Source organism: Myxine glutinosa, chromosome 5 (genome assembly GCF_964187855.1).
Source record: "Myxine glutinosa chromosome 5, kmMyxGlut1.1, whole genome shotgun sequence".
In the NCBI taxonomy this organism is placed as follows: Eukaryota; Metazoa; Chordata; class Myxini; order Myxiniformes; family Myxinidae; genus Myxine; species Myxine glutinosa.
Window position 1 is genome coordinate 111,614,390 of NC_136265.1, and position 23,697 is coordinate 111,638,086.

Genomic DNA, 23,697 nt, shown 5'->3' on the forward strand with positions numbered 1-23,697 from the left:
CCGATGACTTCCGGAGCGCGAAAGAAATCGAAAAAGACCGAAAAAACGATTGAAAAAAAAAAAAGTCGGAATTCTACCAAAAGTGATGCGCGTGAGGGTGATGAGATAATATTTTTTTGGGGCCTTGTTCCTCCTTGGCGAAGCGTTGCTATGGATACTGAGTCTAAATTGGTGACGAGTAAACGAAGAGCACCTGATGAGTCGTTAACACCAGGTGCTGTTAAAAAGGGTGTGCTCGATGTGCAGACCTTCGGTGCAGAAACTCTTCAGGATACTCCTGAAATCTCAGTGCAAAACGTGGACCAAATAAATGCAACGGAACACCTGGAGAAGTGTAACGGGAATCAAATTGTACAAGGTGCTTCCTTTACCCGCACGGACGAGGGTGAGGAGGTAAATATGGCTGATAGCGAGTCGGTGAATGATACATCATCGATCCGACCACATGAAGGTGATCAAACTATGGTCCAACATCATTATGCGCTTTTAACAAATGAGGGTGAAATCACAAATCCACAGGAGTGTGGAAACAAAGATTTGACTCCATTTGAGGAAAGTCGTAGTCAGTCTGCCGATGTTTCCCAAACCGAACACTCTGGGGACCCCCAGACGCTGCCATGCTTGTTCATAAAACAGGAATGGCTGAGGGTATTGGAAACAAAGATTTGACTCCATTTGAGGAGTCATAGTCAGTCTGCCGATGTTTCCCAAACCGAACACTCTGGGGACCCCCAGACCCTGGCAGACATGTTCATAAAACAGGAATGGCTGAGGGTATTGGAAACAAAGATTTGACTCCATTTGAGGAAAGTCGTAGTCAGTCTGCCGATGTTTGCCAAACCGAACACTCTGGGGACCCCCCAGACCCTGGCAGACTTGTTCATAAAACAGGAATGGCTGAGGGTATTGGAAACAAAGATTTGACTCCATTTGAGGAAAGTCATAGTCAGGCTGCCGATGTTTCCCAAACCGAACACTCTGGGGACCCCCAGACCCTGGCAGACTTGTTCATAAAACAGGAATGGCTGAGGGTATTGACCCAGACCCCTTTGGGGCAATGTCTGACTTATCGGAATCAGACGAGGAGGTGGATGTGACGGTTGTAGCACAATCAATGGTAGATCAGCCCCAAGTCCCTCCTCATCTTGTTCTCTCGTTTCTCAATAAAACGAACAGACAACGGAATGTTGTCATTTTTGATCATTTCCCCGACTTGGCTTCCTTTATTGAGGCTGCAAAACTGGTCCTAAAAAAATCTGAGGAACTAAACCAAACAAAATCACAGTTTCATCGACTAAAGAAAATAACAAAGGCAAAGTTTGAGTTTTCTCAGCGTGTCAAAATTCATTAACAAATGTGAAAACACTCACTCTGGCAACTCTTAATATAAATGGTGGTGGGGCGAATAACATCCGCCAGATCCAAGTAAATAGTTTATTCAAACAGAAACAAGTTGATGCGATCTTACTGCAGGAAACTCATATCATTGAGAAGGTTGAACATGACTGGAGCAGCATTTTAAAGGTAAATGCTTCTTCAGTAACATGTCGTCTGTATCTGCTGGAGTTGGGTTCTTGTTAAAACCAGGACTTGTACCTGACTCTTGCCTCTTTCAGGGGTGATAAAGGGCCGGTTTGCTTCCCTGGAACTAGTGATCAATAACCTAAAATTTATTGTTTTTAACGTAGATGCACCAAGTGAAAGTACTGACCGTAAAACTTTCTTTACTGGAGTGGTAAACCAATTAAAATTGTTTAACCTCAATCAGTGCATATGCATGGGGGGTGATTTTAATTGCACGTTTGAGCCCAAATTGGACAGGAACTCACCAGAACCACATCCCGAAGCCCATGGTGACCTCTCCCATTTCCTTTCCGTCGTGGGTTTTCTTGATGTATGGCGCTTAAAAACCACCTTTAGAGGCGCTTGATACACCCAAATGACCAATAGTACACATGGTGTCGATGTTCCAATGGTCAAGTGTCCTTAGCGAGGCTTGACAGATGGTACATCACCCCACGTTATAGGAATATGATAACCTTCTCAAATATTGTCCCGTCTATCTTCTCCGACCACCACATGGTCACTATGGGCCTATCCTTTCCTCAGTTTAAGCATACAAGTGCCTATTGGAAATTTAACACTAGGGGTTTGGATGATGCCTTTTTTAAGGAAGCCTTTCGCAATCTATGGATAGCAGTACTTGAAAAAAAGCCCCGTTTTGCTTCCATTAACCTGTGGTGGGACAATATGAAAACCCATATAAGGCTGTTTTGTCAACAGTTTAATTCATACGTCACTCATGAAAGCCGAGTCACATTGGCTCGGTTAGAAACTGAAATTCTAAAACTGGAGAACAAACTGGCGAAACAAGAGAATGAAGCAAACGATAAGTTACTCCTTGAAAGAATGACCCAACTTAGAGAACTATTGCAGGAGAAAACTGCAGGATTATTAGTTAGATTAAGAATAAAAAATATTAAAGTATCAGATCGCCCTAGTTTTTCACCTCGAATCCGAAACGAAGCCAGCTCGGCTTATCCTATCAGTTACCGTATGGACCCCAGTGAAAATGAAATTGCAAATTCTGATGGGGTTAAAAATACCATTAGAAAGTACTATTCAGAACTGTTTGCAAAAAGAGATGTTTGTGAGGACAAGACGAAACTCTTTACCTCCCATCAACCCATCCCTGACTGAGACTCAACGGCTGGAGCTGGATGTGCCGTTAACCCTTCCTGAATTAGAAGGTGCTCTGGTTGAAATGGAATCTGGAAAACCTCCAGGAATTGATGGCCTACCAGCTGAGTTTTACTTGGAATTTTGGGACCTTTTAGGTCCAGAACTCTTAAATGTAATCCAGGAATCCCTGCGAACTGGTGCAATGCCATTAAGTCCAAGGAGAGCAGTGGTGAGTCTCCTCCCAAAGTCAGGAGATCTCCGGTAGATGGAGAATTGCAGACCAGTTTCGGTATTGTGCACCGACCACAAACTGTTTCCAAAAGCGATGGCAAATCGTCTGAAGAAAGTCATTGGTGACCTGGTCCTACCCGATCAGACTTTCTGCATCCCCAGTCAATCCATTTATGACATTTTTTTAGTTCGGGATTTAATGGGCACTCACCACGATCAAAATGATTTTGGAATAATGTTTCTAGACCTTCAAAAAGCCTTTGACAGTATTGATCATGTTTTTCTGTGGCGTGTTCTGGAAACATGTGGCTGTGGGTTAATTTCAGAGCCTTCATATCTCTATTGTACACTGACATCTCTAGTGTAACTAAGGTAAACAATGAACTCGTTTCCCCCATACAGGTTCAGAGAGGGGTACGGCTGGGTTGCCCAGTCTCAGGATTGCTTTTGCATTCGCAATGGAACCATTACTTTGTACGCTCAGGGAGAATATCTTTGGCCTGACGTGTTTCCCAAGGAGTCCACCATTGACTATATCAGCGTATGCAGATGATGTGTGCATCATAATCAGAAACAACCAAGATATTGATGCTCTTGTTAAAGCCTTGAGAACCTTTGCTAGAACCTCTGACTGGAAGAGACTTTTATGAGCTGGAAGAGACTACTCCCTGCAGGGCCCCCCCACTGAACCTGTATGGGAATCGATGTATTGTAAACAAATCGCCAAAAGAAGAGGGGATCTCCAGTGGCGCATTGCCCACTGGATCATCCCATGCAATGCATATGTGAGGAATTTTGCCCTAATATCTGCATGCTGCCCCTTTTTCTCTGTAAATGAGTATGTATTTCATTTTTTCATTGGCTGTGAAAGACTTTTTGCATTATTTAACTGGTTGAACTTCGTGTCACACAAAATGAATTTCAGATTTACTTTTGGGTTCAAAATGAAATGTACACAAAACAAAAAATATGAACTGTTGTGTTTTTTGTAGCAACAGCAAAACCTGCTACATACTTGTCGAGAAAGGAGAAGCGTAACGGTAAAACGCTTCACCAATGCAACGTCATGACGTTTTTCACTGCACTTGTTTCTGCAAGGGTAAAACTTGAATTTAATTTTTCCAAGACCATGGCTGAACTTGATGTGTTTGTGGAAAAATGGTGTTTGGAAAATGTGTGTGAAGTTCACCAAAATTAGTTGGTAATATATTTTTCTGACATAATCAAGTCTTTATATATTTTCGTAGTACAGGTATTGCTTTAATTTATGTTTTTGTAAATATGAACTGATTGTTATACTCTCATTGTTTCCTCACTTTCATATTCTCACCTGTGTTGTTGGGATTTTTGTTTTGTAAATTGTACATACACACTTTCATAATTTTGTAATGAAAGGACCTGAAAAGTCTGTCTTTCTGTCTCTGTCTCTCTCTCTCACCCCTTCCCTGCCCCCTCCCCCACCTCCTCTCTCTGCCTTCAGAAAGTATTCACTCCCTTTAACTTTTTCACATTTTGTTGTTACAGCCTGAATTTAAAATGGATTCAATCGAGATTTTTGTCGCTGATCTACACATAATACCCCATAATGTCAAAGTGGAATTTTTTGAAAAACTAAACTTTTACAAATTAATTAAAAATGAACCACATAAATATTGTTATGTCGGTAGGGTAGAGCAATATCTAGTCAGGTAGATCTGAATAGGTAACATGCTTCGTCTGTCACGATAGGGAATCTACCTTGTAATACGTTCTATATTAGTCCGGTTTGTCGGGTTAAGATGTATACCTGTGAACATACCAGGATGTTCGAGTGTTAGATAGTGTAGGGATTAAAATAAACCCCTGTGTGTCACATCTGGTAATCAAACCTTTGTCCCTTATGGCAATACATACCCATATAGACACTTAGACAGGCCCTTAGTACAACATTAAATAATTCCCTTCCCTGACAAGGACTTCGGAAGAGAACATGCTGAACTTTCCAGGCCAGTTCGGGGCACCGCCGCATAGGCCGCAGCCAGCTACACCTCCGGCAGGCCTAGCCAGATCGAGTAGCATGAGCTATGACCACGCCACAGGGAACGTGTGATGCGGTGGAGGGCAATGATTGGGTGGCGCGCCAAGATTGACATCACCGGGGAGGTTAAAAAAGGGACGCGCTGGACATTTCAGCAGTTCGCTCGAGATCGAGTGCTAGTTTTTGGGGTCTTGCACATCGAGTTCTCTCTTGCGCAGCACGTCCCTCTGGCCCTCTTGCACATCCAGTTCTCTCTTGCGCAGCACGTTCCTCTCGCCCTCTTGCACATCGGGTTCTCTCTTGCGCAGCACGTCCCTCTGGCCATCTTACACGTCCAACTCTCTGGCTCGAGTTCTAGCTTTTGGGTTCTTCGCTGCCTCTTGCGCACGTCCCTCCCTGGCTGTCTTATGCTCTCTGCGCTTTTCTTCTTGGTATTGAGAGGTCCTGGTGATCTTGGCTCGCAATCTGCGTGGTGCTTGGAGCGGTGCTTTTGGTGCTTAGAGTGGTGCACGGACCTCATGGGCGGTCGACGAGGAGCCTGGAGTGGGCGTTGGCTCGGGCCTTCGTGGTGCTGGAGCGAGGGACCTCGTGGGTGCAGCGGAGCTTGGAGACGCAAGACGACAGGACAGATAAGGACGCACCACCTTCACAATTACATAACGAACGTTTTTCTTTTGGTAATTCATTCCTGTGTCCTGTTGTTGAGTCTGGTGTGTGGGATCCCAATTTCGGCCCATTATTTGACTACCTACGGACAGTACCTTGTACTTCCTGGTAGAGTTTCTGCTCTGACATGCACTGTCCACTGTGTGACCTTATATAGAAAGGTGTGTTTCTTTGTAAATCAGGTCCAATCAATTGAATTGGACACAGGTGGACTCCAATCAATTTGTAGAGATATCTCATGGATGATCAAAGGAAATTGGATGCACCTGAGCTCAATTTGGAGTGTCATAGCAAAAGTGTTGAATACTTTTTAAATCAAGATATTTCAGCTTTTCATTTTTAATTATTTTGTAAACGTTTCTTTTTTTTAAAGAATTCTACTTTGACATTATGGGTATTTATTATGTGTGGATCAGTGACAAAAATCTCAATTGAATCCATTTTAAATTCAGGTTGAAGCAACAAAATGTGAAAAAGTCAAGGGATGTGAATACTTTCTTAAGGTCGTGTATGAGTCGCAACAATGTGTGTAGTAGGGAAATGTAAGTTTTAGAATAAAATGTCGGCAGGGAGCGAACGTGAGTGAGCAACAGTGAGCAACAGCGAGTGTTTGTCGAGTGATTGGTCCTAGAACCAACATTTCCCAACTACTCACGAAGTTGAAAACAAACTCAATCACCATGTTCATCGCAAGCATGTGCTCAGCAAGTGCAAGGGGGGACCCTGAGGTTGGACACACAGCACTCCCACATTTGGATGGATACCAGGAAGGCTGGGGTTATGGTGGGGTTAGGGATGGAGTAGGTTAGACATAAATGAATGGTTCAATTAGGTTGGTGCCTTAAGCTTTGGATCCTGCAAATTGTGCGACATTTTAAAAAAAATCCACATTTATGCTTTTCTTTAAATTATGTGTATTTATTATATAGTAATGAAGAAAGTGCAAATGGAGGTTAATGCTGGTTGTCATGTGCTTCAGTTGGGATGACAGGATATCTTAAAATTGTGTCGATCTTATTCCCAACCACCAGTCATCCTGGTGCTTTGCAGGCATGGTGTTGCATCAAGGAGTATGCAGTCCGTCAGATGGCACGTTAAGGTGGGAGGGATCCGTATACTAGAATTAGCTGGTGGATGTTAAAGATCCCCATGGTGTCTTTCCATCGCCACCACCCTAAATAAATTACAAGTTGCTGGACTAACTTACAGGGGGCACTGCATCAGCAGCACATCCACAATCCCAGAAATGATGCAACCAAACAGCTACATACTGCACACGAATAAATGAGTGGATGTGGTCAGCATGTGGGCAAGCACAAGTTCACAGCACAATCATTACAAAACGATTGCAGTTTCCACTCGAAGGCCCCAAAGAATGTGAGTTTTAAACAACAATTAAATACAAGCACCGACTAACGTTCGATTAAGGGATGCAGCGCGGCCTGGTCAGGCCTAAGGATGTGTTACACTTTCGTGTTTGGCTGGGGATGCAGCGTGGCCTAGTCAGGCCTAAGGATGTGTTACACTTTCGTGTTTGGCTGGAGATGCAGCATGGCCTAGTCAGGCCTAAGGATGTGTTACACTTTCATGTTTGGCTGGAGATGCAGCATGGCCTAGTCAGGCCTAAGGATGTGTTACACTTTCGTGTTTGGCTGGGGATGCAGCACGGCCTGGTCAGGCCTAAGGATGTGTAACACTTTCGTGTTTGGCTGGAGATGCAGCACGGCCTGGTTAGGCCGAAGGATGTTACACTTTCGTGTTTGGCTGGGGATGCAGCGTGGCCTAGTCAGGCCTAAGGATGTGTTACACTTTCGTGTTTGGCTGGGGATGCAGCGTGGCCTGGTCTAATTTCCTTTTCCTGGATTTCCTTGTATTGTATACCGTAGTTCTACTTTCCCTCGAGTCTATAGTGATGAAATGGTGTTAGCTTTGCTGTGCAACGTGTGGTGCAAACTGGTCTGTTCTTTCAACTCCACTTCCACGACTCAATAAGTAGTCACAAAATTATTACCCAGCCTGTGCACCACTCATGTAACGTTGATGATATTAATCCATTTCAACAACAAAAATCAGCACAACAGACTAATACTGCCAAGAAAGAGAAACGGACGTTGACGTCACAATGATGTAGTATCAGCTCGATTTCCCCTTGGTCATTGTTTATCTGCTTGAGGAAAGGTCTGTCCATCTGAGATATGCAGCTTCTGTCTGGTGAGGTGCAAGGTTAAGAAATTATGATTCATTGTCAACAACAAAATAAGCGATTCACAACCACAGTCGAAAGGCATATGCAGTGCCCTTAGAAAGTCTACACCCCCTTTCAATTTTTCACCTTTTGTTACCTTTTACCCTGGAATTAAATTCCATTAAATCAGACTTTTTCCACCTTTATTTACACATCTTAACCCACAACTTCCACGTGAGAAACAAATTCTATAAACTTCAGAAAATTAATTAAAAATACAAAACTAGAATATATTGGTTGGATAAGTGTCAACCCCGCCTTATAATAGCAATTGTAAATTAGCTCAGGTGTAACCAATGACATTCAAAATCATACACCAAGTTAAATGGCCTCCACCTGTGTTAAATTGTAGCGATTCTGATTATTTCAGAATAAAATCAGCTCTTCCTGTAGGTTTCCTCTGCTGGGGAGTGCATTTCACAACAAAGACTCAACCATGAGCACCAAGGATCTTTCAAAAGATCTCCAGGATAAAGTTGTGGAAAGGCACAGATCAGGGGATGGGTATAAAAATATTTCAAAGGCTTTGAATATCGCTGGGAGCACAGTCAAGATAATCATTAAGTGTTGGATGGTGCATGGTACCACCAAGACCCTGCCTAGATCAGGCCGCCCTCCAAACTGGATGACCAAGCAAGGAGACCGATCACAGAGACCATCAAGAGGCCAATGGCAACTTTGAAAGAGCTACAGGCATTTATGGCAAAGACTGGTCACTGTGTGCATGTGACAACAATATCCCAACCACACCACAAGTCTGGCCTGTATGGTAGGGTGGCAAGAGAAACATTACTCAAAAAATCCCACCTTGAGTCCCGTTTGAGGTATGAAAAAAAACCACTGCGGAGATTCTGAAGCCATGTGGCAAAAAGTTTTATGGTCTGACAAAACCAAGATGGAACTTTTTGGCCTAAATGCAAAACGTTACATTTGGCGCAAACCCACCACAGCACATCACCCAAAGAATACCATCCCTACTGTGAAGCATGGTGATGGCAGCATCATGTTATGGGGATGGTTCTCATCAGCAGGGACTGGGGCACTTGTCAGGATAGAAGTGAAAAGGGATGGAGCAAAATACAGAAAAATGGTAGAGGGAAAACTTGCTGCCCTTTGCAAGAAAGCTCAAATTGGGACGGAAGTTCACCTTTCAGCATTGCAACGACCCGAAGTACACAGCCAAAGCTACACTGGGGTGGTTAAGGAACAAAAAGATAAATGTTCTTGAGTGTCCCAGTCAGAGCCCCGACCTAAATCCAATCGGGAATCTGCGGCATGACTTGAAGATTGCTGTCAATCAACGCTCCCCACGCAACTTGACTGAGCTTGAACAGTTTTGTGCAGAAGAATAGGCTAATATTGCCCAATCAAGGTGTGCATAGTTGGTAGAGACCTATCCCATCACACTCACAGCTGTAATTGCTGTCAAATGTGCTTCCACCAGGTATTAACTTTGTGGGGTGGACACTTATCCAACCAAGATATTCTAGTTTTGGATTTTTAAATAATTTTCTGAAATTTGTAGAATTTGTTTTTCACTTGGAAGTTGTGGGTTTCGATGTGTAAATAAAGGTGGGAAAAAAATCAGATTTCATGCATTATATTTCCAGGTTACAAAGTAACAAAAGGTGGAAATTTTGAAAGGGGTGCAGACTTTCTATAGACATGTCCGCTGTGCCGAACAGTGTCAGCGGCCTCTATTCAAAATTGCCTCAAACTTTGTGGACTTGTTCAACGATAACAAAATGTACATCCGACTCCGATTATTGTTTCAAATGCCTTCATCTGATGTTCACATGTTTATGATGGACCTTTAAATAACGGGCTATCTGCATTAAACCCTTACATATTAAAAGTGGTAAAAATGTAACCCCTCCTCCCAAATCCTATGTACATCCCTCGTCCCCTTTACTCCATCCCTTCTCACAACCCCGTTTCATATGAAAAATGTAAACTTTTTTTTGCTCCACAAGAGCAAGGTTAAACTGACATTGAGGAAGCGGGACAACAATTGTGCACTGCCGGTAAGGATATCTTCTTGTTCTTCTTCTTTCTCTTCCGTATACAACAAGGCTGCGGGATAGCATCAATGGCTGATGGCACGGCTTGGCATCAATGGCTGATGGCACGGCTTGGCATCAATGGCTGATGGCACGGCTTGGCATCAATGGCTGATGACACGGCTTGGCATCAATGGCTGATGGCACGGCTTGTGATCAATGGCTGATGGCACGGCTTGGCATCAATGGCCGAAGGCACGGCTTGGCATCAATGGCCGATGGCACGGCTTGGCATCAATGGCTGATGGCACGGCTTGGCATCAATGGCCGATGGCACGGCTTGGGATCAATGGCCGATGGCACGGCTTGGCATCAATGGCCGATGGCACGGCTTGGGATCAATGGCCGATGGCACGGCTTGGCATCAATGGCCGATGGCACGGCTTGGCATCAATGGCCGATGGCACGGCTTGGCATCAATGGCCGATGGCACGGCTTGGGATCAATGGCTGATGGCACGGCTTGGCATCAATGGCCGATGGCACGGCTTGGGATCAATGGCTGATGGCACGGCTTGGCATCAATGGCTGATGGCACGGCTTGGCATCAATGGCTGATGGCATGGCTTGGCATCAATGGCTGATGGCATGGCTTGGCATCAATGGCTGATGGCACGGCTTGGCATCAATGGCTCCGACGGCTGTGCTGCTGATGCAATGCCATCTGCAGGTTCGGGCAGCAATTTGTAATTTGGTCAGGGTGCCAGCGATGGCTTGCCTTCTCTTCCCGAAGGACACCGTGGGATCTTTAATGTCCACCAAATAATGCTGGCAGATGGGATGCCCAGTTTAACATCCATCCGTCTATCCGAAGGACGGCAAACTTATTGAATCACCTTGCCTGTGAAACACTGGATTTACAGGTTGTAGTTGGGTCGAGATTCAAAGCCAGGCTACACAGTTTGAAGGTGAGTGTGCATACCTCTAGGCCATGCTGCCTGCCTGGCAAGGGGATAACTGAACAAGAAGAGAGCAGTGGGTGGAAGGGAGGTAAAGCCCTACCTGAATACCTGGAGGGAAATATGGGAGAGCATGTCCTCTGTTTTACTGTTCTATAGACAGGAGAAGCGAGGCATGAAGGAGTTGAGGTGTGCACACAGGTTGGAATTTGGAAGTTTAACCAGGACAGGGCTACTCTAAGGACATTCTGGAGTTGCTGGAGAGGGTCCGAGGACAGAGCAGTAGGAGATAGACTGGACGAGAGGCAGCAAAAAGAAAAACAGACTCCTGACCACTGATATTGAAGGTTCTAATCAAAGCACTTAATTATTTGAAGTCGTATTGATGAGAAGGATAAATAATAAGTGAAGGAATAATAAGCACAATGACATGGGAAATATTTCCATGTAAAATTAAATTATTTTTTCACTTTTTAAGATCGCAGAAGAGGGAGAAATACAAGATAAGAAAACCGTGAGAGGATGGCACCCAGGATAAAAAATAGATTGTGTGAGACCTGAGGCCTGGACAGACACAAGCACAAGTTTAACACGCCAGACTCGAGTATACACGGATAAGACATGGGGATGGATACAATATAGATGGACAACAAAGGGATGAAACAACAAGGGTAAATAGCACAGAGCCGGTGTTATATCATAGCCGATGGTGAAGTTTTCACGATGCACATAAAAACCACGTCCACGCCAAAGCAACTGAGCCACCACACATTCCATTTCAAGGATACATGGAGGAGCTGAGATCTTCAAGCTGTCGAGAAATGGGGAAAGGGTGAGAGGAGGAAGATTGAAGTATCGTTGAAATTATACACCACAGAATCCAGTGTAAATTGCACAATGCAACTGTAAATGGTCGACACACGAGGCAGGTATCAACCTTTATTACACTATACTGTAAATGGTTGACACACAAGGCAGGTGGACATACACATACAATCCATCCATTTTACCTTCCAGCTTGTGTGCTCACTAAGTCAGTGTTATCAGCGATAGTCCTCAATGCCTGGTTTCCGGTTGGTTTTTAATTAGTGTGGTTAATGGCCGATTTCTTACTCGGTCTGTAGTGCGGTGTCATAAGGAACACAGGAAAAGCTTAGAGGCAATTACATACGGAGGATTCATTACCCATAATCCCTCGCTAATTAACAAACCCCACCCCTCTCATGGAAACGAAGATACAAGCCCTTCCACGACATATGGGCCACACAAATTTCCTAATTATACATCGAGGTTTCTTCCTCTTCATGACAGTCGGAGCACACTAATCAATACACTCTACCTGGCTCGAAGGTAATCATTGTCTACCCCTTACAAACGTAACATTCACCTCCCCCCCCCCCCCCCCCCCCCCCAAGGAACCGTAGCTCCCGCAAGGTCATTGCAGGCGTTACCGTTCCAGTCTTAACACTTCCCGACTCACACTTAATTAGCCTATTAAATAAATCAGGAGGGCTGTAGGAAGCGAGCCGTAGCTACTTACCTATTCTCCTTAATGTTCTACGCCCTTAAACAACAATTCACATTTCAAATATTTACAAAACTTGAAGTCCTTGCTCATAACTCCTGGGGCAGGAAGAGAATGTCAACACACAAAAAAACTAACAACCACAAAACTTAACCAAAAATTCAAAATTCAAAAACGTTTGTACAACCCCAGTCTACAGACCACGTCCCCGGTGGATGCCACAATACCCAACGTTCCCTGCGGAGCCATCCCAATGCGCCCCAAATTTCCGTGGGCCCTGTCCTGGTGTTACAAGTGAGTGCCATGGCTCGGTGGATTTCTCCCCCAATCACTCCCACAAATCCCATAACCAGCCTGGTGTTGGCTTAGCGGTTAGGGTGCCGGCTTGGGATCCTAGGATCCTGGGTTCGAATCCCGGTTGATTGCTGAATTAACGCCAGGGGGGTTGACTCAGCCTGTCATCCTTCCGAGGTCGGCAAATTGAGTACCAGCTTGCTGGGATGAATGATCACGGTGTGTACCCCGATTTAGAATAGGTAAACCGTATCCCTGCGCATCCTAAGAGCATGACCAAGGGTTGGCGTCGAAGGGCATCCGGCCATAAAAACATTGCCTCAAACAGGGAACCATGATTGTCATGGGGCCCGCAAGGCTAACCCCTGCTCTAGTGGGGAAAATGGCCTTAAAACGATCATTCATTCATTCATTCATTCACACACATTTCAGTAATCATCAAAGCATGTATTTCACCTCCCCTGCCGGAACATGGCATAGATGTCATTACACATGTGTACGTTTCTACCAGGCAGCGGGGAGGTACCGTACAAGCAAGATGGTGGGGGTGCTTCAGGCTGTGCTGCCCGCAGTCCAAAAACAAGTTGCCCGACTTACGACTTCTTCACACCCCCCCCCCCCCCCCCCACCCCCGCTTTAACCCTTGGCCCCATGGCAGCCAAACAGCTCCTTAAGCTTTCGTCCCACCGGGGAGGTCTCCACACCAGGCTCCGTCGCCTCAGGCTTTCACAGAGCCTTCACGGGTCGCCGAGGTTCCCAATTTCCAGACACCACTGGCTGCCAGGGGCAATTACCGCAGAGGGGGGCCGCAGTCATCGCTCCTCCAGAGCTTGATCCGTACCTGCGGACACACACACCTTCCCCACCCACAAAATCCACGAAAACATTTCCTCCCCCGCTGCCATTCAATTCTCAACCATATATTTCCAAAGAAGATGTCACCAAAAAGATGTTTCCAAAAAGATTCTGCCATGGATTGCTTTCAAGTGAAATCCCCAATTCACATTTTAACCATTTCCAAACACATTAATCACCACTCATTCACAGTTCATTTCCATCCTTTCGACCACACAAAAACACAACACCTCCACACTTAAACAAACACCACCCACAGGACACTGTGTGGCACACATTCCAATCCCCTCACCAGCCGTGCCATCAGTCTCACCCGCCCCCTACTCCAAATTACATGTCCCCAATTTCTCAAACAAGTCCTGAAGCCTGGAATAGTACACCTCAAAGCACTAACCTCGCCTCGATGTGCAGGTACTTGCAGGTTGGTCGGGTCCAATAGTGCCATCCACCACAAAATCCCAAATTTATCCCATTGGGCCGATCAAACTCTTCCAAATTTCCCCTCAATCCCACTGTACTGGCAAGTATGTGGATCCGCCTCCAACGGTGATCTTTACTACACTACTACATTTGACTACGACAGCTCCGCACCTCTACCGTGCAAGGGTCATCGGGACAAGCTAAGCAGTCGAAACGCCAACATGGCCCATGTGTCCATAAGGGTGCGAATCACCATCCATCCTTTGCCCCCCCCCCCCCCCCCTGCGAGGAACATGGCTGCACTAGCCCCAGCTGGCCAATGTGGTGAGCTCCTGCTGCCAACACAACCATTCCCACAATACCTCGGACCTGGGGGGAACGGTCGCAGTGAGTGGCATCTTCATCACATCCCCTGCACCGCCCACATCCCCCAGTCCACACAACTGCAGCCCCCAGTGCCCACCCACACTTGACCATGCCAAGATCTAGTAGACAACCATGCTCCCCCAGGAGACTCATCCCAGAAGACATGGTCCACACACCTCGGACACCCATAGCACCACGTTGACCTCCCGACTACCCAACTACTTAGCCACAACCCTGCATCCCAAATATCGGCGCAGTCGCCCCCATAACCAGTTGAAGGCTGTGTCCTGCTAACCAATCAATTGTTATCCCAGCCTCCAACACTTTGGTCTAACACGCCTGGATCAATAATGGTGCCACTGCCGTCAGTGTCCACCATGGCATCACAAAATTCACCCTTAAATTTACATCTAACCCTCAGATTACTCATGCCAATTATTTGTCACAACTCACGAATCTCACCAAAGAAGGGTGCTTTTCTATACACATGCCAGCCGAGCATGGCCCATATGCTCGGCTCGTTACACATTCCCGATTAATCAATCCCATGGCTCTCTTCCCAAGCCGAGAGTCCACAAATCATAACGGAACATTTGTGGAAGATCACTCTCACACCATCATGTTCCACAGATGCCCAAATGGTTGTCTCATGGCCATAACATACCTGTCCATGCGGATCGACCCACGTCCATAGACCAGCACAGCATGGCAGGTCATCACATGATGGCTGCCCCCAGAATCCCAGGGAGAGGCTGTCTGGCCGCTTGCCCGGGCGGTAACCACATCAGGCTTATGTTGGCCGTCCGTGGTGCCACCACCAAAGCACGACCTACAACACCTCCCCCTAGTGGTCCTCATAATACGCCATCCTAGGTACCTGTGAGAAATCACCTCGGACCCCCTGGAGGTCTTAACCCCCACCAGGGTCCAGTGACCCTGCTGGCCCGAAACACCCGCTCGGCCCCGATGGACAAGGGACGCCACACTCCACCAGACCCCCCTTGGGGCCCAGGTCATACCATGACACCCATGGCCGGACCCCACATCCAAATCTCACCAGCACAGCCCCCCCAGCTGGCTGGCATACCCAAATTTCGAAAGGGGCACATTTTCCCCCGAGGCCATCTTCAATGACCTCTCCTGGTCTAAATTCCGCAGCCCGGGGACCAATTCCCTCCAAGGCTGCTCCAAATCAATTTCCCATTTCAATTTACATTTAATTTTGAAACTTCCGCCCTCGCGTGTCCAACCGCAGCTGCAGGTTACAACCACTTTTTCCAGATTTTTGGCCTCTCCTTGCAGCTGTTCCAAATTTACTATGGGGATTGCCTTTTCCAAGGCTCTGCTCCCCAACTCCCCCCTGTCCGAATCCAGCTTGGGGCCAAAACACTCCCCCCCCCCGCCCCCTCCCCCCTCCAGCTGGGTATCCAGTTTTGGAGCCTCTTGTACCCAACTATGGTTTGTGGTGAGGGTCCCCTCGGTTACTTTAACCTCATCAACGGGCCGACTCACCTCATCCTCCAGACCCTGTTGGACCTGAGCAACCTCTTCCTCGATGGTATTGTCACAGGTGTCCAGCCACTCCGGTCCAAATTCATTCACATTATCATCATCTATCAATTGCGGCCCCAACAGGTCTTCATTTATACACACCCGGTCCGGTTCCATGACACGGACCTCCAATATCTTTACCCCCTGTTGCTCCGCACCACTGCCCTGGTGCTGCAAAAATTCAAATTCTGCCCCCTGTTGGTGCATTGTGACATCCACTCGGCCCCGATAGCCCTCCAGGTCTTCATTCATCAAACATTCCCTATTTAAATTTGAGCTTCCCCTATTTACATTTGAACATTCCCCACTTACCTCCAAACATTCCGTAATCAAATTTTCCCCCTCCTGTGCCCAAAGCACATCAGCTTGGGTCTCACACTCTTCCACTGTCACTGTTAATTCCCCCCATTTAGATTCAAATTCTGCCACCCTCGGCTTCCCCTGTGCCCCATTTGCGTCATTCTTTTGTTCTTCCTTCAATTCATTCGTTTGTTCTCTATGGGCACTCATTCCATCCTTGTTTCCCCTCATCCCTCCATTCCATTTGATTCCACTTCCGGTTTCTCGATCGAGTTGGCGACTTTTGTTCTCTCCGGGCATCAAAAGTCAAGTTATTTTTCCATTCGTGTGTTTGTCAAATTTCCACTCGTTATTTTATCGTCTATGCGTTATTGTTTGTTTCTAGTTCGTTTTGGTTTGAATTTCCTGTAACTCGTAATAAATTAATCGTTTTCTGTTTGCTCCGCGTGCTCGGCCTTGCAGCCTGAGGCTTCCCCCGTCGAAGTTTGTTCGTCGAACAAAGTTCGTTCGTCGAACAGAAAAACTACTTACTACATTATATGATAAAGGGAATTATGTTTTACACTCAAAGGAATTCAAGACAATATTGTTGCGGATATGGGATTTGGCCTCCATATCCGCTTGTAAATATTCCCCTATTTCCCCAATACTCCCCAACTATCCCCAATCCCCCATTCCCTAGTCCCTAGTCCCATTGTCTGTAAACAACACTCTGTAGAACCGACCTTCCCTTTTTCCCCCATTAAATGTCGTGCCCAGGTCCACCGCATCTCACGTAGACAACTTTCGGACATCTTGCTAGTTATTCTTAGTCTATGTCAGTTAAGGACTCGTTTCCATTAATTCTGACTCTTCGTTGCACCAGAATGTGATTGTATGGCACCAGTAGTGAGTTTAGGACCTCCCCATACCTCCTCCCATCTTCCTCATGAAACAACAACAACAACAACAACAACAACAACAACAACAACAACTACAGCGCGCGGGGAGTGTGCGTCCTCACTCCGGCTTGGTTAGCCGCCATTGCCCAGGTGCTCCGGCGGGGTTACCACGAAGGGGCTGACTGTCGGCCCCTTGTCAAGGGCGGAGCCCGGTAACCCCCAGCACCCAATAAGAAGCGGCGGGCCGATTCCATCTGGGGCGGAGCTAACGAGCCGAGGGCGTGTCACTCCCCGCCAGATATACGCAGCCACTTACCGGACGTGACGTCAGATGCGCCCCGAGCTTGAAGTGGAGAGAACCAGTCGCCAGCTCCGAGCGCTGAGAGACCTCCCGCATCTCTGGACCGGACCGGGTCGAATCTGCCCCTGAGCCAAGGTGCACCTTGAGCCTCGACTACCTGCCCTTCCTTGCCATCAATCCCGGTGTGAGTCAGTCTTGTCCCGTTTATCTGTCGTCTGTCGGGGTTACTATAAGACCGTATTTAAGTGCCTACCTTCCTATGCTGTCTCTCTCGTCCTTGTAATCTAACGTTCCGAAATATTATAACCTCCTCCGGAGGTCTTGAGAACTGTACCCCTGGTGTCGTGTCATTTTAACCCAGCCGTTGTGTCCTTTCCTCAATTGATTTAGCGTAGCGCGACTCGGCCAACGTTCGAGTATAATCGGGTAAACTGTGCAGACGCGGTCATACCAAACCGCTCGGTAAACCAACATCCACAACCGCGTCTGTAACAATATTTATCTGCTGGTTTGAGAGTAAAGAATATTCATAGAAATTTTTTTTGTTTTTTGTATACTGAATCGAGGCTCGTGAAAGCTAACATTTACTTCACATACAAATCAACCAGACAGACAAAATATATAAAAAGAGGGAGCGGAAGACAAGATGGGGAGAGAAGGGGAAGCACACAAACAACATTTGAGAGCAGGGAGATGTGTGGAAGGGAGAGGGCTTGGGGGGAGGAGGCGTGGGAAGGGGGGGGAGGGAGAAGTATAAAACACAAGGACACCAAGGACTTCCAGGACAGAAGTTGGTATTTCAAAAAAGTGGAATTGGGGTGAAATTAGCAGGGGTAGAAAAGATCAAGGTTTTGGATGGGGGAAGATAAGAGATGGTGGTGTCATTGGTTAAAGACCTATATTGATTTCAATACAAAAAGGAGAATGGAAAGAAAAACAGAGTTTGAGAAGGACTTTTATAAATTAATGAATAATGCTGTATTTGGAAAGACTATGGAAAATGTTAGGAATAGACAAAACACAAGACTTGCTACATCTTGGAAACAAGCAACAAAATTAATTAATAAACCAAGTTTTCAAAGAGCAGAGGTGTTTTCAGAGAACTTTTGTGCTATTCACATGATTAAAGAGAGTATTGAAATGGATAAACCTATTTATATAGGAACATCAATTCTGGACTTGTCAAAATGATTAATGGATGACTACTTTTACAACAACTTAAAGAAGAAATATGTGAATAATATTAATCTACTTTATATGGATATAGTTTTATTTTGAAAATCAACACAGAAAATATTTATAAAGATATGTCTCAAATTATTGATACATTTGATACAAGCAATTATAAATCAGATAATAAACTATTCTCTACAAAAAAGAAAAAGGTTATTGGAAAGTTTAGAGATGAATTTGGTGGAAAGATAATGAGTGAATTTGTGGGATTGAGAGCAAAGGCTTATGCACATAAATATATTGATAATAATATTGCAAAGTGATAAAAAGTTAAAGGGGGTAAAGAAAAATATAACCAAAGAAACAATAAACTTTGAACATTATTACAACCGTTTAACCTTTAAGAAAGAAGAGTATAGAAAAATGAATACAATAAGAAGTTATAAACATCAACTATATACAGAGGAGGTAAATAACAAGGCATTGGGGGCTTTTGATGATGAGGTTTATTTTAGACAATGGAATTGATAGCGTCCCTATTGCATAAAAGTAATGATATAATAATATAAGTGTTAAGATATTTAAAAGATAAGTATAAGTGTTAAGATATACATTATGAATGAATGAATGAATGAATGGGGGGTTTAAGTTAAGATATACATTATAATGAATAAAAAAGGGAATGGGGAGTTTAACGAGCTACAGTCACCTTTTTTAGTGGTATATAAATGGTAGAACCAAGCAATAACCACACCAAAGAGTGGAGAAAATCACAGCCTTGGTATTTAAATGGAAAGCATAACGAATGTGAAAAATGTCAAATAAGTCTCGTTGAAGAAATAACAGGGGTAAAAGTAGATAAAACAAATAAGCGGATACATTTAAATACAAATAAGTTAGAGGGTGTAAAGAAAATAAACGTCCTTGAATGGACAGAAAACTGATGGTTATCAAAAGTTCAATGGATAAATAATTTTCTACAATCTCAAAATGATATGTGGCTCAGAAGGTGCTCAGACAAGAGCAATAAGAGAAGTTTATCATTTCATCTCTGCCCAACAAAGATACTTGAACCAAGTTCAAACATACTATTTATCAATATTCGATGGTGATGAGTTCAATAAGAAAATTAAGTTATTCCCTAAACAATAACATAGTCAGATATTCGTTGGCTCTCTATATGAGTTCGAAAAAAATATGGGAGAAAATGGAGTGGTATGGGTGTTTTAGAACCAACAAAGGGCTTGGAGGAAGTGGGATAAATAGGAGGATTTTTTGGGGGTATGGGTGTTTTGGAAATAGTGGGTGTGGTTCATCAAAAAGTGGGTGTGGTTTGTAATAGTTGGTCCATTGATTAAATATTTGATAATAGGTTTAGTTGAAAGTGGAAGAAATAGATGAATTTTTTAGGGTTTGATCAATGGAATAATGGAAAAAGTGGGCGTGGCTTGTGAGTAAATATTTGTGGGTATGCTCAGGGAAGAAGGAGAAAGAGACAGGTTTTTTTTGTTTTTTGGTGGGTGGTCCATAAGTTCCTTTGCACTTTCCCCATTCACTTATTACATGTAAAATTGGGTGTGTTTTAGAACCCCCATTTCCCTACTACGAAGGATCTCCAATGGTCGAAGGGGTCTCAGCAGTCAAAAGGGTCGTAAAGTATATTCCAACAGTACGTAATTAATAGACATCTAATCCCATGGCTTCCTGGTTTTACGGACTGTGTTTTTCGGTTTTATATCATTATATATATACATATATATATAGATATATACATATATATATATATATATATATATATATATATATATATATATATATATATATATATATATATATATATATATATATATATATATATATATATATATATATATATATATATATATATATATATATATATATATATATGAGGTGTGTTCAAAAAGTATCCGACCTTTGTTCATAAAAAATACTCGTATCCAGATACAACAAACTTATACTAATGTCCTTCAAAGTAGTCCCCTCGGGCTGCCACACACTTCTCCCAACGGTTCTGCCACTGTCGGAAGCAGCGCTGGAACGCCTCTTTTGGGATGGCGCGCAGCTGGTCCGTCGCATTCCGCATGATGTCTTCTCTGGACTGAAATCTGGTCCCTTTCAGGGGCATTTTCAGCTTGGAGAAAAGCCAGAAGTCACACGGAGCCATGTCATCATGTCACACGGCACAACCATCACTAGGGAGTATTACCAAGAGGTTCTGCGTCGCCTTCGTGACGCTGTGCGACGCAAACGGCCGGACCTGTGGGCAGCGGGCAATTGGCAGCTCCATCACGATAACGCACCCGCCCATTCTTCACATTTGATAGAGTTTCTTGGCCAAACACAACACACCTGTGCTTCGTCAGGCTCCCTACTATCCCGACATGGCTCCCTACTCTCCTGGACGGACCAGTTGGTTGTTGGTCTGGTACATACATCGGGTGGTTGCATTTGTAGTGCCTAATGGAGTCTCACTGATTGCCGTTTACCAAGCTGTTGAACGACAGGCTGAGTCTATATACTGGGTGTCGATTTAACGACATGACAGGGACTTGGATCAGGAAAGGGGAAATATATTGTTCATTGAAACTGAAATTGTGTACGTAATTAGTGGACAGAAAAGATTGTTGGTACCCTCTTGTTGGTATTGCTGGTCACCGGTCCGGGTGTGTGCCCAGGTGTATTGTGGGTTGTCATAGCTTGCCGATGGTGGGGTTGTGCACCAGGAAGAGGAGGTGCTGCATGGTGGAGCGCGCCTCTCAGGAGTGCAGGAAACCTTCCAAAAAGTTGAGAGACTCAACAGTATAAGGGGGGACTGGGAAGCGTGAGTTTCAGAAGGGAGTAGTCGGCTTAGATGATGCAGTGTGTGTGGCCACGATGGCGTGAAGCTTTCATGTGTGTGAAGAGTATGTCTGGAGAGGAGGTCAGTCAGGTAGGATGGGGCCAGGTTATGGAGGGCTTAGTAGGTCAAGAGGAGGATTTTGTACTGGATTCTCTGGGGAATGGGGAGCCAGTGAAGCTTATAAAGGACGGGGGTGATGTGGTCACCGGTCCAGGAATGGGTGAGTAGACGGGCAGCGGAGTTCTGACCGTATTAGATTATTGAGGTTTGGTGATTATTGGTGATTATTGAGGGTGAACAAGAGAGGCGGTTGCAGTAGTCCAGACGGGAGATGATGAAGGCGTGGATGAGGGTTTCTGCAACCATGGAGGAGAGGGATGGACGGAGACGGGTGATGTTTTTCAGGACGGAGACGGGCGATGTTTTTCAGGTGAAAGAAGGCCGTCTTTGTGATCTGTTTAGAGTATTTGTCGAAGGAAAGGGTTTGGTCAAAGATGATGCCAAGATTCCGGATGTGTGGAGGTGGATACTGGGAAACCGTCGATGTTGAGGGCAAAGTTATGGGTGGATTTGGTGGGCGTTTTGGGCCAATGAGGATTATTTCAGATTTATCATAGTTAAGTTTGAGGAAGTTGATTTGTAGCCAGGATTTTATTTCAGTGATGCAGTTTGTCAGGATAGAGCGGGTTGTGGTGATTGAGCTGTTGTAAATGTTGTCAATTTGAGGAGGATGAGAATGTTGAGGTTGCCGGCATCAGAGGAGAGAAGGTCATTGGTGATTTTGAGGAGAGCAGTTTCAGTGCTGTGGTTGAGGCGGAATTCGGATTGGAATGTTTCATACAGGTTATTGGCAGAGAGGTGATGTTTGAGTTGAGTGGCTACAGCGCGTTCCAAAACTTTGACAGAAAGGGTAGGTTGGAGATGGGTCTGAAATTATTTAGGGTGTTAGGGTTGAGTCTAGGTTTTTTTCCAGAATGGGGGTGAAGTTTCACGAGTTTTTGGGGAAATCGGTATGGGTAGCTGGATTACATTATTTTGAATAAGTTATTAGTGATATGAGTAATTACGTAAGTAATTATGAGTTATTATGAGTAATTAGTATTAGTAAGTATGAGTATTAGTTATGAGTAAGTGATTATTTTAGTAAGTTACATGTTTCGTTTTGTGGATCTGGGGACAAGCTAGTTTGATGGGACCCTGGGGTCTTCTGTGTGTCTATGTGTTTGTCTGTCTGTTACACTGGACTCTGGGATGTGTTTTCATGAGACGAATTTCAGAATTGATGAAAATTCAGTGAATATGGTGGACAACGTGAAGTGGCTGGTGCGAAGGAAGTGGTTGGGAAAGTTGGACCCCCCCCCTTCACGAATACCGGTAGGGTAGCTTAAAGGTAGGTAGAGGGAATAGGTAAATTGTGGTGGATATTGGCACCTGTGGTGCATGTGGTAGAATGGTGTTTGGATGGGTGCATTAGTAACGTGTGTGCACACCAACATAAAGGAGTAAAACAGGACACCTGCACTCAAACAGTGAGAATCTATTTTGAGTGAGTCACAGTGGGTGAGAAAAATTGACCAGACGGTAAGACATATGAGAACTATTGTATTATTTTTATTTTTTATTTTTCTATTTTTATTATTCTATTTTTATTTTCAATATTTATTTCCACTATTTTTTGCCACGTCGCAGACACTGGTCATAGAGTGCCCTCTGCTGTTGTTGTTGTTCTTGTTCTTCTTCTTCTTGTTCTTGCAGAGAAGACAAAACCTCAAAGCTCCACCCATTCTGGGAACCATAGCTCCACCCATTCTGGGAGAGGCTTCATATAAACAAATATCCACCATTTTATAAACTCGCATAGCTTTGAGGCCTGTTGTGTAGGCCCGTGGTGTCTTCCTCTCTCACACAGTTTTATTTCAAATCAAATTCGATATATCATTTCATTTTTCACAGTCGCTAACATGGTTTTAGACTCGGTTGAAAAAACCCGGGAAGAAAATCCGATGAAAGTTGCCCTTTATAGAACGAAATGAATTCTCAAAGGCCTGTAACTTCAAGTCCATCGAGATATAATTTTTTTAAATCGCGGCATGGTCAGTCATACACCGCCCGAAATAACAGACGGGAAAATGCCGAGATATATAAAAAATTCGTCCATTTGATGACAATCGTCACGATGAAATATTTAATTTATACGTCGTCACAATAATGTGGAGAGAGGAGCATAGCTTCGTTCACGTGTCGCCACACACGGGAAATTGCCGAGATATATATTTTTTAAATCGTGGCATGGTCAGTCATACACCGCCTGAAATAACAGACGGGAAAATGCCAAGATATATTAAAAATTCGTCGCCACACACGGGAAATTG

The 23,697-nt window shown here is 44.7% G+C and overlaps 1 protein-coding gene across 18 annotated transcripts in view; it reads right to left on the bottom strand.

Moving 5' to 3' along the window:
• Window positions 1–1,419: 1,419 nt before the first annotated feature.
• CCDC28A (coiled-coil domain containing 28A) overlaps window positions 1,420–23,697 on the bottom strand; it is a 66,096-nt gene continuing 43,818 nt past the window's right edge. For 3 of the 18 annotated variants that reach the window (XM_068116601.2, XM_068116602.2, XM_068116603.2), the window contains exons 5-6: window positions 11,588–11,610; window positions 1,420–7,800 (exon numbers count right to left, since the gene is read on the bottom strand). In XM_068116601.2, coding sequence (XP_067972702.1) covers window positions 7,653–7,800; window positions 11,588–11,610 — 171 coding nt within the window. In that variant the 3' untranslated portion in view covers window positions 1,420–7,652. Of the gene's footprint in view, window positions 7,805–7,967; window positions 9,032–9,875; window positions 11,162–11,237; window positions 11,703–13,247; window positions 13,460–23,697 lie in introns of those variants that run through there. The other 15 variants (XM_068116608.2, XM_078778517.1, XM_078778518.1 and 12 more) reach the window with 10 other exon arrangements.